Source organism: Lissotriton helveticus, chromosome 4_1, assembly GCF_964261635.1.
Source record: "Lissotriton helveticus chromosome 4_1, aLisHel1.1, whole genome shotgun sequence".
NCBI classification, from domain to species: Eukaryota; Metazoa; Chordata; class Amphibia; order Caudata; family Salamandridae; genus Lissotriton; species Lissotriton helveticus.
In genome coordinates this window covers 1,027,809,617-1,027,828,874 of record NC_136063.1, presented here as the reverse complement: position 1 = coordinate 1,027,828,874, position 19,258 = coordinate 1,027,809,617, and the positions used below count along the sequence as shown (strand labels likewise).

At 41.6% G+C, this 19,258-nt stretch overlaps 1 protein-coding gene and 1 long non-coding RNA gene across 2 annotated transcripts in view; one reads left to right on the top strand and one right to left on the bottom strand.

Annotated features, from left to right (window-relative positions):
* CFAP90 (cilia and flagella associated protein 90) overlaps positions 1–19,258 on the bottom strand; it is a 194,782-nt gene that overhangs the window by 59,452 nt on the left and 116,072 nt on the right. Inside the window, exon 2 of the mRNA XM_078685738.1 lies at positions 6,377–6,493. Within this exon, the coding sequence (XP_078541864.1) occupies positions 6,377–6,493 (117 nt within the window). The remainder of the gene's footprint in view (positions 1–6,376; positions 6,494–19,258) is intronic.
* LOC144827419 (uncharacterized) overlaps positions 3,556–19,258 on the top strand; it is a 105,796-nt gene continuing 90,093 nt past the window's right edge. The window contains exon 1 of the long non-coding RNA XR_013610177.1: positions 3,556–3,694. This is a non-coding gene — a long non-coding RNA (uncharacterized LOC144827419). The remainder of the gene's footprint in view (positions 3,695–19,258) is intronic.

Here is a 19,258-nt window from a genome sequence, read left to right as displayed (position 1 = left end):
CTCAACCCCTCACCCACCCTCACCCTCAACCCCTCACCCTCACTCACCCTCAACCCCTCACCCTCACTCACCCTCAACCCCTCACCCTCACCCTCACTCACCCTCAACCTCAACCCCTCACCCTCACTCACCCTCACCCTCACCCTCACCCTCACTCACCCTCAACCCCTCACCCTCACTCACCCTCAACCCCTCACCCCCTCACCCTCACTCACCCTCACCCTCACTCACCCTCAACCCCTCATCCTCACCCTCACTCACCCTCACTCTCACCCTCACTCACCCTCAACCCCTCACCCTCACTCACCCTCAACCCCTCACCCTCACTCACCCTCAACCCCTCACCCTCACCCTCACTCACCCTCAACCCCTCACCCTCAACCCCTCACCCTCACTCACCCTCACCCTCACTCACCCTCAAACCCCTCACCCTCACTCACCCTCACCCTCACTCACCCTCACCCTCACTCACCCTCACTCACCCTCAACCCCTCACCCTCACTCACCCTCAACCCCTCACCCTCAACCCCTCACCCTCAACCCCTCACTCACCCTCACTCTCACTCATCCTCACTCACCCTCAACCCCTCACCCTCACCCTCACTCACCCTCACCCTCACTCACCCTCACTCACCCTCACCCACCCTCAACCCCTCACCCTAACTCACCCTCTCACCCTAACTCACCCTCACCCTCACTCACCCTCAACCCCTCACCCTCACTCACCCTCACCCTCACTCACCCTCAACCCCTCACTCACCCTCAACCCCTCACTCACCCTCACCCTCACTCACCATCACTCACCCTCACCCTCACTCACCCTCACTCGCCCTCACTCGCCCTCACCCTCACTCACCCTCACTCACCCTCACCCCTCACCCTCAACCCCTCACCCTCACTCACCCTCAACCCCTCACCCTCACTCACCCTCACCACCCCTCACCCTCACCCTCACTCACCCTCACCCTCACTCACCCTCAACCCCTCACCCTCAACCCCTCACCCTCACTCACCCTCACCCTCACCCACCCTCACTCACCCTCACCCTCACCCACCCTCAACCCCTCACCCTCACTCACCCTCAACCTCACCCTCACTCACCCTCAACCCCTCACCCTCACTCACCCTCAACCCCTCACCCTCACTCACCCTCACCCTCACTCACCCTCACCCTCACTCACCCTCAACCCCTCACCCTCACTCACCCTCACTCACCCTCACTCACCCTCACCCTCACCCACCCTCAACCTCACTCACCCTCACTCACCCTCACTCACCCTCACCCTCACTCACCCTCACCCACTCTCACCCTCACTCACCCTCAACCCCTCACCCTCCCCCTCACTCACCCTCAACCCCTCACTCACCCTCACTCTCACTCACCCTCAACCCCTCAGCCTCACCCTCACTCACCCTCACCCTCACTCACCCTCAACCCCTCACCCTCACTCACCCTCAACCCCTCACCCTCACTCACCCTCACCCTCACCCACCCTCAACCCCTCACCCTCACTCACCCTCACCCTCACTCACCCTCACCCTCACTCACCCTCACTCACCCTCAACCCCTCACCCTCACACTCACTCACCCTCAACCCCTCACCCTCACTCACCCTCACCCTCACTCACCCTCAACCCCTCACCCTCACTCACCCTCAACCCCTCACCCTCAACCCCTCACCCTCCTCACTCACCCTCACAACACATATTGTGTTACAATAGGTGTCACATTTGCGAAAGATAAAACTATTGGCATTGTAAATAACAAAGCTATTAATTAATTCGCTATTTTCAAAACAAGCACATAAATAAAAAATGTGTCCTTTACAATACCAATAGCTCAAACTTTCCTAATGCGAGACCTATTGCATTGCTGTGCTTCTCTCCCCTGCTGCACTCTCCTGCTCTCTAGAGATGTGGCCTAACGACACGTAAATACAAAACATGTTGCATTCCAAATGCTATAGGTGTCACATTCGCGAAAGTTATAACTATTGGCATTGTAAATGACAAAGCCATCAATTTAGCAATTTTAAAAACCAACAAATAAATAAAATATGTCATTTACAAGACCAATAACTCCAACTTTTCTAATGCGAGACCTATTGCATTTCCAATGCTTGTTTTATATTTCCTGCACTCACCACAGATGTCATGAATACTTAAACCAAGGTTATTGATTCACTGGCAGATCCAGAAACAAGCGTAGGGCTAGAACTATTCGGGAGCTCGCCCCCATGCACTCTGATCTCCATTGTTTACATTTTGAATACATACAGAGTAATGTTCTGGAGAGGGATGGCATTTTGAAATCTTACGTAGGTGGCAATACTATTTTCATAACTGCTCAGAAAATAAGGCATCTATCTATAGCGTTTTCAATGATTCTTTTGTAAAAATAAATAACTACTGGGACCCAAAGTTTTGTAAAGAAGCCTGCAGGCGACGCTAGTCAAGGCCGGGGTGCCCATAGGAAGGATGCATAGACTTGATTCCAACTGTTGCCTCTTTAGTCCACCACCAGAGGCTCCCTGCTCCTTTATCCCAACTCTTGCAGGTCGTTTTCATCCCTGCCTTCAGCCTTTGCCACTGTTTTTCGGTATTTCTCTTCCCATCTTGTGCTTATCTCTCTTGCTCGGGATGAAAGTGCCAAAGATAAATGAGTGCCGGTGGACCCCACCTGCAACCACCGGCTCAAATCAAGAACTGCTTTACTTTCTGTTTTCCGTTCTTTCGCTTGTTAACACTTTTCCATCCTTTCTTTACACTTCCCTTCAGGTGCAAGCTGAAAACGCATACCTATACAATCCATTTGGTGGGGTGTGCATAAACTTTATAATTCAGAGCCATGATACTCTCTGCTCACCAAAATGATGCTGGTGTAGCCAGGCCACGCGTCTCTTCCACAAATACCCGAATTGGATTTTATCATCTATGCAGTCTGGCTACACTGCAAGACGGCACATGGCCTTTCGTAAACGCCACAGCACATGCATTGCAATCGATGACAGGTGGAAGTCTCTAGACAAAACAGCAAGACTAGAACATTCAAAAACTCAGCGCAAAAGACGTCTGAAAAAATAAGTTTCAAAGCCTTTCCAAATGTAATCTGCAACATATTTCAAATCTGACTACCAAGGAAAATACAGGATATGAAAATACATGTGGAATTATTTTGGGTGGGCTTCTAAGGTTTGCATGTACAGCGCCTTCATTAACACTCCGCATGCACCTCTGGTAAATGAGAAGTTACAAGGATGTGGTGGTAAGTGTGCATCGCGCGGGTTCCGCGCGATGCTTTCATATTCTTTATTGTTGACGCGACATGCGCGTGTTATGTACCATGCATTGTTATTGTTTGAAATGTGGCTCACGCACACTTGGTAGGTCCGTTCAGTGGAAGTTCAAGCGAGGACCGACAATCACCGTTAGACTTGCCACTGGAAGGACGCTCCTTCGTGCTGGGTGGAGTTTGTATTAATAAACTAATCTTACGACATTACTGGATTGTCTTGGACATCTATTCCTTTCAACATTTGGCGACGATCGGGGAGACTCCACCCATACCTGCGCAGAGGATTGTACAATTTTCACATTCTTCGTCATTCTACCACTTCCATTTATCCGGCTGATTTCGGCAGTTACTTCCCGAGTGCTCCAGTTGACTTCCTGGAAAAGGTTAGACCCGGAAAAGGTACGTGGAAACCTAGCTATAAATCCTCCATTAGCTTATCCTCTCCTTCATGGCGTGAAACGATATGTGATTGGCTACAAGCGTTAAGCCATTTCCCCCGCAGGTGACTGACTTGATTGGTTATTTAAAGAACCAATCCCTTAAGCCCATTTCTGCATACGCTGATTTGATAGCGTCTACTTAGATACATTGTATTTCTTTGGGCTCAGGATTGACAGGGTGTTTTGCTTTCAGCGACGTGCACGCTTATTATTCTTGGTTTTTGAAGACTTTTAATACGCGCACACAGTTTTAACAGCGATGCACACGCTTTGATGTGTTACATGCAGTGTTAACAGCGATGCCCCCACTTTGAAGTGCATTATTTAAATTCAGCAGTCAAAACGCATCACTCTTTCACAGCGATGCGCACGCTATATTAACTGTGTCATAGTACATTCAGTTTCAACAGTGACGTGCTCACTTTGAAGTGCATTATTTAAATTCAGCAGTCAAAGCGCATCACTCTTTCACAGCGATGCGCACGCTATATTAACTGTGTCGTTGTGAATCTTCCTCTGTTCTCAGATTCTAACAAGCAATTTAATCATCGTGTGTCAAGTTTAACAACAGCGACACACACGCTCTTCTTTGTATTGATTTTGTTGTGGGCATATCTTTTTACGCATATTTTAATTGATTGGTTGAGTGTGTACTGTGATTTTATTACATCTATGGCTAATTCACAACCGGAAGCTTGTCTCCTTCCCAGTATAAGAATTGGCTTGGTAGTTTGGTTTGCCCTGTTCCCATCATGCACTGGGACAGGAACAGACTAATTTGCATATAGCCAGGTTCTGAGCTGGGATGGTGCAATGAGCTAAAAAACAGGTGATGGATTAAAACCATGATCTCTTGACTTGGTAAGAGTATTCTGCATCATTCAGAAACTCTGTCTATCACCACCCCCTTTTTCCAAAATTAATTCACAACTTTAACAAGTAACTCAACCACCTCCTTTTCTAAGCAAACATGGAAGCCCTTAAATCATCTGGTCAGAATGGTTTGGACTCTTGAAGGAGGAGCCAAAAAGGTGAGAAAAGACTATGGGAGCAGTATTAAGATGCAAGGAGGAGATGAAAGTTAGAAGAGTGAGAAAAAAAAGTTCAAGAAGAACAGAGACACTGCTACATCTCCCAGCATCTGTGCACATTCCACTGGCTCCCCATCGAAGCTAGAGTCACCTTCAAGATGTTCACCCACGCTCACAAGGCCCTCCATGACACCGGACCAGCATACCTGAACAGCCAACTCCATTTCCACGCACCCCAATCAGCCCAGCTCTCCTACGCCGTGGTCCCCCGCACCCGAAAGACCAGATCAGGTGGCCGCTCCTTCACCTTCCTCCCGGTTAGAGCCTGGAACGCCCACCCTCTCCACCTCAGACAGACAACATCTCTCTCCATCTTCACAAGAAACCTCAAAACCTGGCTCTTCGACAGACCCTCTCCTTGATGACCTGGAACCTGCAAAACCCCCCTCCCCCAGCACTTTGAGACCCTCACGGGTGAGTACAATTGCTTAACAAACACGTGATTGATTGATTGAGAGAGATGGTCGAGAAGGGGAAAGAGAGGAGATGGAGAAGTTGACAAGAAAGATAGGTAACAGAGGGAGGACAAGAGACTGGAAAAGAGAAAGTGCCAGGAGAGGGTGGAAAGATAAAGTTGAGAATGGTCCATATCTGCAAGTGAGGGTGGCGATTGCAGGCAGCCACTGACTGCTGCTTTGTGTGTTCACTTTGCACAGGTGAGTGCATTCACTGTTTTTTTGTGCATAGGTTCCAGGGGTACAGAGGGGGAAGAACATGTAGCTAGGGAGAGTAGATTCCAGTTCTCCTGTCATATTAGATAGGTTGTAAATGTTGCATAAGCACTACAGGAGTGTTGTGGCTGTTTTAAGGCAGTTTCGAGCCATGCTGTTCTACGGAGGTGCAATTACCGATTTCATTATATTAACATAATTGCTCTGTTGTACTTGCTATAGAGTGCCATTCAAAATGTCACAGGTATGGGACTGATGTATCACACATAAAACACTTAAAGAATGAAAATGACACATTTTGGCAAACTCAAAAGATGGCAGCGATGCTTACGATTGTGAGTAGGGAGCTATGGGAGTCTGACACAAAGCCAGAAAATAGCATTGATCAAGAGAAGTCAGAGACAAGAGGAGAAAACATATTTCCGAACAATATCAATGGAAGAGGATCTTAGGCAAGTAGATCTGCCAGCTGTTTATCATGCAAAAGATGTGCTACAGGCAGGTTATACGCAGTAAGAGGCAACCTTCATGTTTCAGCAGTATCACCTCTTATTTCGTAAACTATTATTCAGTTCGATTGAAGACTATGGTGCACAGATGCATACAAAGTATGATTGACAGTCACTAAGACGGCAATAGTTGCCATTCTGTAATTGATCTTCACCAAACCCTGAATGCAGATGTCCTGTAATGTTTTTTTTAAGTATACATTAAAGAGCTTTTGCTACATGTGCTAAATATAGTCAGCTGTTACAATTTACCATTAACTGCCGGTGATGTGCAATCATAGAGTAAGCTATTAATAAATTAAGGCCCTATGGAGCATAAGGAACAAAGCAAACATTTCCATGAAAGAAAATAGTTTTTGGATTATTTTACCTGTCCATGGATATCCAGGCCTTTATGTTTTGCATGTTCTCTGTCATCTCGATGTAGTTTGGCATCATAGATGATGGGTCTTTTATAAACGGTGTCAAATGAGTACATGTGGTCTGCCTTCAAAAAGAATTAAAATAAATGATTTTCTATAGAAGGTATAACTCTTCATTTCAACAAACCATACATATTTTGTCATCCTTGCTTTAGTAATTTGACTATGATTAATTATATATACATCCATTGGAGAGAAAAAAATAGTTAAAGATTTAAAAGGACTTTGTTAAATAAAAGTTATGGTTCATTCTTCAGAAGAAGAAATAATGTTAGCTTTAGGAAAATCATAGAAATTCACCTACAAATCTATATTTAGGTTATGGTTATAGTGCAAAACCTAAGAGGGACTGACATTAGCCAAAGATGTTGAGTAAAGTAACCTTAACTTTAGCCAGGGCACTTCTGATAGCCTCACATGACATCGGAGATGACACCTTCCATTAGTACCATAGATGACATCAATGAAGCTGGTACTATAGATGGTGTAGACAGTGCAGTGTCTAGCCAAAAGCGATGTACCATGGCCAAAATAAACTGGATGTAGTCATAGGACAAGTACAGTGAGCTGAAGTGGGTGAAAATTAGGTTTCAATGTAAGGGCAGCATCCAGACCTCACTGGCGTGGCCAAAGAACATAGTCATAAGACTTCTAGGGGAGGGAACTCACTTGCAAGAACTGCTGGAAGTCCAAATTCTGCACCAAGAGACCAGTGGACATAGTTGAAGGCATTGATCCATGAGTGTTACGTGTCGAGTCATGCCTAGTGATTTCTAGGGTGGGGGTGATGAGAGAAAGGCTTAACTCAAGGTTAGACCCTATGCCAAGAGCACATTCACCACCTCTGATGCAGCGGAAAAAGCATACATTTTATAATTCTTCACTTTATCCCTAATTTATTATAATCAGGAACTTTTTCTAAACCAAGAAGTTCGGGCCCATAGAAAGTCTATAACCACTTACATATATCAGGTCCTCCGATAGATCTTAGGTAGAGCTAATAAGGACTCAATAATAAGAGGCGGTTGCTATTTCCCTCATGAGGACCTATAATGAAGGAAAAGCCTGTCCAGCAAAAGCAAATCACAATATACACATGTCTAGATATTCATTAATAATGACAAACTCTGATTACTTATGAAGTTACATTTATCTAATATTTCAAATATGAATGGTCAATACACAAGTACACAGGAATTATAAATTCTTCATTATTCTGTTATTACAGGTAAATTCACAATAAGAAACACAGCTCATTTTAATACATTAAATTTCAATGACAAGTGTGAAATGAGAGAGATGAGAGACAAAAGAAATAATCATTGCACTAATAATATGCAAATCAGGGTTTCCTACGAACCTAGATCAAAGAATACTAATGCACAGCGTGCAAAAGTCAGAAATAGCAATGCAACCAGAACGTTCTCACATCAAAGCTCATGATCTCACACAAGAGTCATAGATGATATCACAAAGAACATCATCAAAGTCATTAATAGTTATCATTCCTCTATATGGATGCATCAGATGCCCCTGTAATAAAGATCTGTACGTTATTTTATAAACCAGATATTATGCTCCTTGATCAGTGGCTATACAAATGACCAAAATGTGGCAGTTGCGTGAAAACTCTTCAACATTACTGAGATCCCAAGTAATATGTAGTGACCTGCATAGTGAAAGGTACGAATGAACGTATTTCATTATGGTGGCCCATCACATTGGATGAAATGAGCCGCTGCTTCTATTCCTTTATACCAAGGACAAATGTACAAAAAAGTAGCCCATGGGTAATGATTCCCTTGGACACAATATACATTTTAAGCATGCAAAGACAGGTATGCTACTTTGCCATTGCTGAATGATAATAATTAAGTCCATTGGTATTGCCATAGGAAATATCCTCTAAAATCGCAGAAGCCTAAGAAAATCTTTCATACGTCTTTTAATAATTTTATATCATCCTCAGTATTCCATAAACGAGGTAGATTCTCGAAACAATATCTAGCGCGAGATGAGGATGTATCTTAATTAGGAGTTACCTCAACTTTCCTTTACCGGTTTATTGCTATGACAGGAATCTGCTGAAACCAAATGGAGCTGAATACTCTGGATTTCCTGTCTCTAACAGGGTTTGGGAAGGCACTGTGTTACTGATAATTTAGGACCCCTGTGGGATACATATTTGATGTTACAACTCTAGGCTCAGGGTGACCTGGGGGGTGTGATGTGATATCATTGGTGATTCTGTGACAGCCCACCAACCCTATGCAGCAGTGAAAGCAGCTGCTGAGTTGGAACAGCTGAAGGTGTAGGTCAATGTTTCATCCTTATAGGTGTATAGGATCCCAGAGTAATCGGTGGACCATCATATTTCTGGGGCAGCTGGATATTATGCTTTTCAGTCCATGTGGAATCATGTGACCTGTAGATTCCTGCTTGCAGTTACACTGGTCCTAGGTAATAGGCTACAACCTGCATTGGGGTGTAGCGTTAGGTTTTGAAGCATGTGGGTAATAATGGGGGGGGCTACCTAATTGGGAGAATTGGGCCTCTCTTCTACTGAATGGCACTTTACACGGCTACATGCACACTAGGGCAGAACAGGTCTCACTCTAGTGCTTTCTGTGCAAGTGCAGTAGGTATATTTAAGCTTTCAATGTTTGCACCCAGGAAATTGATAACAGTGGCTCTAGATGGGTGTAAGTTTGGCTCGTGTCAGCCCATCAGAATAAACACAGTAGATAGCAAGTCTCCCTGAGAAATGGTACACCAAAAGGAAAAGCCTATTCTACAAATGCACCCCAAGGCTAAAGGGACCCCATATTAATGTTAATCCCTATCAAGGGTGGTGACATAAGGAAAGATGCCAAGACTTGAAGAAAATGTAAGGAGGGAGAGTAATGTCAACCAAAGAAATTATTGACCCCTGAGCAGCTGTCCCTAAGGCTTCGGTGTTTTGTAGACAGCCTGTAAACCGACAGAGTGATAAAAACTGACAGGGGTCTCACTGGCCCATCTTGGGCTAAGTTACAAGAAAGCGGATCAGAATGAATATGGTTCCAGACCTCCCAGAGACTCTTGCATGTCTACCTCTTTATGTAGTCTCAAACATTGCTTTCTGAAAAGTAACGCGTACAGTAATATAGTTACAAATATTTATTACACCTGAAACTAGAACATAGACAGGAATAGGACACTATGGGAATAATAAGTAAAGCATTAGCACAGATGAGTATTAGGAATGTGAACAAAAAGAATGCATTAAGGAGCTAGCAGCAGCCTGCAGTGTCATCCTGCTGACATACAGAAGTGCATCCAAATCCTCCACGACCCTCCTCTGAGGAGCTGGTCAGAGCACGGCCCTTATGTTGCCAAAGTTCTGGATTAATTGTCAAGGATTGTCAAGGCTTAATACTCAATAGTGTCTCCGTATCCGAGTCCCATGGCTGCTAAAACCTGTTGCTTTTATACAATATTGCAGTGAGTACTTAACAGGTGAACATAATCTTTTTTAATTTGAAGGGTGTGCATGGGCTTCCAGTGTGAGAGATATCTGTGCACGTGGTAATGAGAAAATGGAATGGGAATTGAGTGCTATAGGCAAAATACAGATCTATACATCTCACTGATAAGTAGGAGGGTTATCACTCAGGGTTGCACTGTCCTATAGAGCAATCAGGCACTGCCCGATGGGATGATCAGACAGATCAGTGTGTGGAGCGGTCTTTTAGCTGCTGTGGGGAGGATTTAGGAACAGGTAGGTGGGTTTTTACTGCTGATTTCCCAGATAATACCACTTTTTTTTAGCTGTCTGCTTCGCTAATGGGGTCAATTTTATTTTGGTGATCAGACCTATTTTTTTCTCCCAGTCCGACTCCATTAGTACTTTTCACTCACTTACTTTTTACTTGAATTCAAGCATACCATAAACAAAATGAATCAATACAAATCTAACATCAATAATATATATATATATATATATATATATATATATATATATATATATATATATATATATATATATATATATATATATATATATATATATATATATTCACTGAAAAAACCATAGGTTATAGACCATATATAGTTAGGAATTAGCATTTACAAAACCTTGAAAATTCACTGAAAAAACCATAGGTTATACACCATATATAGTTAGGAATTAGCATTTAAAAAACCTTATTTTACTCACACAAAACCATTGAAATTCCATATATAGTTAGTTGTACTAACTATATATCGCGCACCCGCAATCCACTGCTGATCATGTCACATATTACATCATTCATGACATGGTCAGTGACATCACTGATGACATCACTGATGACATCTCAAATGACATCACTGATGACATCACTGATGACATCTCAAATGACATCACTGATGACATCACTGATGACATCTCATTTGACATTACTGATCACATCACTGATGACATCATTCATGTGATAATACGATGAACCTCTTCAGACTCTAATATAACCTTAGATACACTCAGTGTAAACACAGACTCACAGATTGTCACTCATCCATGAAGTTACACACACACCTAGTCAGTCATGCAAACAATCAATCACACCTCCATTTCCTTAACTATACAGTTAAACACACCTTACTTATTCAAACATATACTAAAACATATTTACTCACTTATACAATCCCGGATACAAGTTCACAATGATCCATACAGCCACTCACACATTCACTGGCTCTTTTGCACAGTTATTTATATATGTCAACTCTCACATGTACTGTGTTTTACATATGTACTTACTTTGACATGTAGCACTGAGATATCCATTCACTCACCAATACACTCATGCACACAGTCAACCGCCCATACAGCTGTTTCCACATGCACTTTTGAACCCATACATCTAGTGAATCAACTGCTCACACATCTATGCACAGAGTCATACACCTCCCAGCCACCCATACACACTCTCAGTCTCCCATACAAATACTTGGGCAACCAATCAATAACCCATATAGTTAATCATATAGCTAATGATCAACACATGCAGCAGTTTATAGAACAACAGACATAATGATGCACAAATTGAGACAGTTTAGTCACTAACCCATGCACTCAGTGAGACACATTTAATCACTCACTCATACAGTCAGTCATGCACCTACTAAATCCTTCATCCAGACATTTATACATCCACTCATTCTTAACCCTTTAGGTGCTGCCGTCGGCCAACGGTCGTCACGGGCACTACCTCCCCAGTGCTGCGTGCGACCGCTGGACGTCCAGTTCAGCACTGGATAATGGACAGCGCAGCACTGGGGAGGTTTGTTTACTAGCTCCTAAGGTGTTAAATATGTAAGACATATTTTAACTTTACAGAAAAATACAGTCACTGGATGTTGTCATCAGTGATGTCATCAGTGATGTCATTTGAGATGTCATCAGTGATGTCATCAGTGATGTCATTTGAGATGTCATCAGTGATGTCATCAGTGATGTCACTGACCATGTCATGAATGATGTAATATGTGACATGATCAGCAGTGGATTGCGGGTGCGCGATATATAGTTAGTACAACTAACTATATATGGAATTTCAATGGTTTTGTGTGAGTAAAATAAGGTTTTTTAAATGCTAATTCCTAACTATATATGGTGTATAACCTATGGTTTTTTCAGTGAATTTTCAAGGTTTTGTAAATGCTAATTCCTAACTATATATGGTCTATAACCTATGGTTTTTTCAGTGAATTTCATTGGTTTTTTAAAAGCTAATATCTATAGCTGTAAAATGTATTCTTCTTTAAATCCAAAAATATATTTTATATGTTTATTAATAAATTTTTTTAAAATATTTTTTTTGTTTCGCTCCCGGTCCGCGAACCGGAAAGCTTTCCGTTAGCTCAAATTGATGCCGCGACCCGGTAAACATTCCGTTTGCGCAACTGCCGCTTTAGAAATCAACATTGTGACGCGTCGCAAAAGCGCGATGTATCGCGTTGCCGCGTAATGCGTCTTATGACGTACCGCGTTAGCGCACCCGGAAGTGCCCCGGGGCGCGGACCGAGGCGCGGTAACGCAGCTCCCCGGAAGCGATCCGCGGCGCGTCGCGAAAGCGCGACGTATCGCGTTGCCGCGTAATGCGTCTTGTGACGTACCGCGTTAGCGCACCCGGAAGTGCTCAGGGGCGTGGACCGAGGCGCGAAGCTCAGCGACCCGGAAGCTATCCGGGGCGCGTTCCGCAGCGCGTAACATGAGCGTGAGAGGTCATGTGACTTGTTAATAAAACTTTTCATTGGTTCATTTCACTTTTGGTTTCATAATCATGTAAGGCTAGGTCAGGTGACCTAAAAATAACACTTTTCATTGGTTGAGAACTATTGTTTTTCCCAAATGATGAAAACCCCTCCTTCTTTCCTCACTCTGACTTTCATCATTGTGAGAGGAAGACCTTTATTAATACTTCAGAAATGGCTTCAGTAGTTGCTTCAGCTGGTGCACCCCCACCACCACCTCCACCTCCTCATGGGAAGAGAGGACCACCTCCCCAGGTCATGACCAACACAGAGGAGGAAGAGGAAGAAATGGAGGAAGAGGAGAGAGAAGAACCACAGTTCTTGGAAGAGGTGCCCCGGGTTTCCCATAGGAAAGCCAGTTTCATCTGGCAGTTTTATTCAATCCCTCCAGGCCAAAAAAAAGTGAATGCGAGGTATGTCACCTGCCTCATCTGTAAAGATAAATTATCAAGAGGGACTGATAAGAAATATAGTTATGGGAACCACACCATGCATAGGCACATGACCAGGAAGCATCCACTTAATTACAGCCGGGCGGAAATACGGGATTTGGAAGAAAATCCAACATCAACTCCTGTGGCCAGATCAAGATCGTCAATATCATTGACACCAGCAGAGGCACGGGAAACTGTGCCAAACATACAAGAGAATTTTGGCCACATGAAACATACTTGTATGCACTGTGGTGCGTTGATAGCATGTGGTAATATGAGTATAAATGCTATCAACCTGGCTTATGAACATCATAATTGCCCTAACCGCCCCCAGTAATTTTTTTTTTGCTCCTGTTGAGCCCTTTTTAATGCCTGTTTTTTGTTGTTTCCCCCCCCCCAAAAAAACCAAAAAAAATATAAAATCGTTCAAAAAATACAAAAAAAACAAAAAATGTTCACAAAATAAAAAAAAATATAAAACAACAAAAATATTAAAAAAAAAGTTCTTTTCAGAACTACCTCCCCTTTCAAAAAAAATTGCTAGAATGTTTAGCACTCTGGCAAGCTCTATTTCTTTTGGTTCGCTTCCCGGTTAGCTTCCCGGTACGCGGACCGGGAGCTAACCCAAAAAAAAAAAAAAGAGTAAGTATAAGGAAAGTAACCAGAGAATGATGTTAAAAGAAAGACAGCTATAGGGAGTAAAGAAGAGATACTGTTTAATAGATCTATTTACCGAAGAAAAGACGGAAGAGGGTATAATTGTGAAAAACAAAATAGATAAGGAAGTGAAAGAAAAAAAAGAGAGTATAACATTAACAAAGAAGAGTTTCTTGGAGAATGTGAGTGAATGTTCAAAATAAGATTAATACATGGGGAATAACAGAGAGAAAAAATAGAAAACAAAAAACAAAAAATAACAGAAAAAGATTAATTGAAACAGCAAAAAAATGTAAGTAACATAGAGCCATATCATCAACATAGGCAATAAAAGTTTTGCAGCTTTTATTGGCAGAAATGTGTCGCTAAAGCCGCTTTTGCGGCAGAAAACTGCCGCTAAAACCACTTTTGCACCAGTTTTCTGCCAATAAAAACAGGAATAATTTTATTGGCTGTGTTCATAATATGCCCCTTAGTGTGCTTCAACTACACAGAGAAAGCATTATGAACAAATAGTGATAGAGTGATCAGTCAAAGACACTAAGAGTAATAGAGACGGAGTGAGTGAACAAGAGTGAGGAACTATGAGAAGAGAGGGACTGAGAAAAAGAGTGGAAGGAGTTGAGTAAGTAGGTAATAGAGAAAGGAATGAGGGAAGTAGCAAAGGCAGGAAACTGAGGGTTAAAGAAATGAAGCAGTGGAACTAATAGAAGTTAAATGTGATAGAAATGTAACGAAAAGAGTACAAAACATTTACCTTATAATTGTCGTTAAATTACTCACTTTTTGTTTTTATACTTTCAATCTGTGAAAGAGAGAACAAACATTTGAAAAATATTAAAATATGTATTTAAAAATTACAAAAGACAAGGGAAAAGATTGAAGGACAAACAGTTTTTCAACAACTTTGACACTTACAGAAGCTTCTGCTTCTCCAGGCCCCCTACACAGTCCTAAAGATATACATTTTAAACTAACAGTATCTTGATGCAGATGAAGTGAGGCCTATCTTAAAACATGGTGCATCTTTTGCATTGCTGTTGTCTCAGAAAAGTGTCGCAAGACACTAAAATTTTAAATGATTGCTTCAGGATGCCAATAAGATGTGTCCTATCCAGAGGTTTGTTTGAGGTGAGGCCTACTCAGGGTTGCAGATGAAATTTCGAGTTGTTGAAGAGAATAGAGGACATAATACATGTGAAGGTCTACCAATGAAGTGAGTCATGTCCACTGCACTCTTGAACAAAGGCCAAACCTCCTCTGTTTCCCTGGACAGACCTAAACTTGATCTGCACAATGTGATTCGTAATGATAGGAAACACAGGTGATGTAATTGAAATACGTGCAATTTCTTTTGCTCATTTCACAATCACATCACTTGTGTTTCCTTTGCTTAGGTATCTCATTGTGCAGATGTAGTCCAGCATATGAAAGAGTACGCAGAAGTGCAGCACTGCATGCGACAACTTTGACACTTACAGAAGCCTCACCTTCTCCATGCCTCCTACACAGTTCTACATATACATCATAAATGCAAACAGTACAGAATTAATTATACATGTTAAATGGTTTATTTTTGCTGTTCTCAGAATGTATCAAAATTCACTAAAAACATTGACTTGAAGGTATTCATCATATAACAGCGGGGAAAAAAAACACAATCAAAATGATTGTGTTTAAAAAACCCATACAACATAGCAAATCAGAATTCAGAACTCCTTAAAGTTAACTTACTTTCCATGACGTCAAAGGATGTCCTATGAACAGCTTACACTCTGTTGTGCTGTTATTACTTTCAGCCCGCCACTTTCTGAAAGAAAACCTCCATCGTTTTTAAAAACATGTTACATGCAATAAATGACTTCTTGCTCTCTACCACAAGTTTCCACAAAGCCAAATCTTGTCAGAGCCATTTATAACTCTTGGATTTCTTGTAAGCCAATCCCGTCATTTGGCATTTCTGCAACTTTCAGAATTAAAATGTTGAAGATCATTTTCACAATCCTGGAATAGTAATATCTTCCCCTTCTTGCTCAGTCATGTTCTACATTTCCTATGACACTGATACTGCTTACTATGAAGCAGACTTACAGTACCTCTATGACTACTACAATTATTTAATTCTCTACATCACTTTTAATCACAAAGCAATGTAAAACAGTAGACAGCATTGCAGACTTACATTCCCTCTACTCTATGTTTTGATTGGCTGCTTCAATTAGCTTATAAAAAGAAATAGTTTTTCTGAACTCATTCAAAGTGCACTTATTTCTCCATGACGTCCAGTCTTATGGTTAGAAGTTATGTCTCTGAACTACACTTATCCTCAAGGCCAAATCGTGTAGGAGCCATTAGAACTTCTTGAAATTCCACAGAGCACATCCCGAGATTCTTTCCCTAAAATTTTGGTTTTAAAAACACCAGGTAAGAGTTTTTAAGGTCATACGGCAATTTTTTTTTTAAAATTAAAACAGAATCATTGCAAAATGACCAGCCATTTCTAGACTTTAAATAAGCTGTGTAATGTCCTGATGTTATTGAAGGACCGTCATGATATATAATTGCTGCAGTTACAAAAGTCCTTCCTGATATTGACAACTGCGAAGCCACAACATTTTTAATTAAAGTTGTCAATTTTGTTCCATCAGGCCTACATCGTTGGAACATTAAAATGACATACTGGCCATATGTTCGTATAAATAATGTGGACATCATTTCAGATTTACATTGGCTACACTCCATGTTGTGATCAGCTGCTTTTACTAGCTTATTAAAGGAGACTGATTTACTGTCTGGCAAAGTTAAATATATAAATCTTTCTGAGTCTACACTAGTAGTACTTGATACCATACAGTTCTCGCAGTCATGCTGTCATTGATAAGAAAGCCCAAACAGCTGATCTACATCTACACCTTCAGCATGCAATACATCAAGCATATACATTAAAAACTCCTGACAATCTTGCTGAATATTTTGAGAGAATTGTGTTTGGCCTGAACATCTGTCTAACAGATTTCGAATTTCAGACACACTTTCTATGTTAGTTCTATCAGTGCTACATTTCTCTAACACAGAATTTAACAAACTGCAAAATCTTTGATCAGAATTGACCACAATCTCTTCTTTTACGTTTTCTAGAGAAAACAAAACATTAACCACTACATTAGCATAGCAGTTGACACCAGAACTGTTTTCAAATTGAAAACCAACAACATCTTCAACAGAATTCTTTTTGTTTCTGCTTATAATTTCAGGTTCATCGACTTTTCGTCTTTTTGCTACAACCTCCCCAGTATTGGTTACATTTCTTCGTTTCCGGCCTACCACACGTTTCTCAAACAAAGGATATTGAGGCAAATGTGGCGCATACTCTCTTCTTAACCTATTGTATTCCTTAACACAATCTAGATCCGCACAAATGCTTGTGACATCACACTCAATCAAGTACAATCCCGATAAAGTTCTAACTCGTGACAATGCCACATATGCCATACCCTCCTTGAACACAGAACTGCCAATATTCACCAATGCACTGTCTACACTTAAACCTTGCGATTTATGGATTGTCACCGCATATGCCAAGCAAACAGGAAACTGCTTACGGCGAACATATAAGTCTTTTACAAGCAAAAATCTAGCAGAGCAACGACCAATTAGCTGTACTTCCTCAATGCCATCAAATTTAATTTTTAAAAATTCAATTCCATCTCTATTTCTGTATTTTACAAAATCAACAACATTACCCATTGATCCATTTACCAGACCTCTTTCAACATGTAAATTCCTTCTTAAAATTATACGGCAGTTCAAGCACACATTCAGAGTCTTTTCAAAACCTGCAGTTTTAGATATACTCTTCTCTAATGAATCCAATTTTGTTTTCAGATTCTCAGACAAAATAATTGTTGATCCCATATGCTCTACTCTGTCAATAGCTTCCAGTTTCACAATCTCTTGCTTTTCTAAATGCAACATTTTGTTGTTGAATTTGGCACATTCTGCAAGAGTTGGCATCAAACATATTCCAGATTTCTTCTCAGTAATTTTCTGAAAAATATTCTCAGGCACAACATCTTGTTCTGGATATAAATTTGACAGTAATCGTGCATGTAAAGCTTCTTTCCCATGCTCGGTCACTTTTCCAATTCTAACATCTTGTAGAATAGTCTTGTAAACTTCATCCTTCGCCTGACGCATATTTTCATGCAGTTCAGCATAATTGAAGTTTAACCATATATTGACGTTGCCAATGCTGCCTAGGCACTTCCTGGTATCTTCATGCGTGAGCATTTTGAACACAGGTTGCCCTTTCACTGGTGTCAGCTGCAGAAGATCTCCGAAAACAATGATGTGTTTGCCACCAAATAACACATCATACTCTGTTTTGAGAACTTCTTGCATTCTCAAATGCACAAAGGCAAGCATGACATTGGAAACCATGCTTACTTCGTCAATGATAAGAAGTTTCATTTTCCTCAAGATTCTTGAAACTTCATAACAAGCATCTCCAGATAGCTTGTGATATTGTAATTTGTTGTCATGCTCCACTGGCAGCATCAGTAAACGATGTAAAGTAATCCCTTTAATGTTATGTGCTGCCAGTCCAGTTGGAGCGGTGACAACACAAGACAGCGATGACTCTGTCCTTTCCTGCAAATAGCATGAAATTGCTTTAATGAGGAAACTTTTTCCAGTTCCCGCTTCTCCACTCACGTACAGTCGGACAGGCTTCAACGACGTACATGAGCACTCTTTCTTGTCATGACTTAATCCATGATCAATTTGCATGGTAACTTCGTCATATATTTTCCTCTGCTCAACGTTGAGTTGTCTTTCCAACTCTTCTAAGTTAACCGCATCCTCCTGAGCATGTGCCATGGCTCTTTCCACTTCATTCATAGCAGTGGCAGCTTCATTTTCGATAACAGGTCCTCCTAGTGGATCCTGACTCAATGAAGCAGAACTCTGACTGTCCTGAGAACTGTCTCTGGCAATCTCGGCTGCAATCATTGCTTCCTGCTCAATTTCCGCATTCAACATTTGTACATATTTGGGAAAAGCAGGACATTCTATGGTCTCCTTGGCGGCATTGAAAGAGTCTTCGTAACAGAGAAAATCTCCAAGCAGTTCCTCTTCTGCACGCCAAGGCTTGAAAAGTTGCAAAAGTGCTAAATAGAAAAACTCCTTTTTTCAGGAGATTCGCCACTCAATTTTCGATGGTTTACCAAGTGGCATTTTCTTTGCTTGACCAGACATCCCTCACTTCCTATTACAGCATACACTCCTTTCTCAGTATCTTCTTTGATGTTCCTCTTGAATATGTAATTTTGAAGAACCTCATACAGACAAACATTCTCGAGGTGAATACTTCGATTTGGATAATATGTATCCAACATGTTGGTCTTCAAAATGTCGGTACTGTTTGGCTCCTTTTCCGCCAAATACTCAATTTCCCGCACAGGT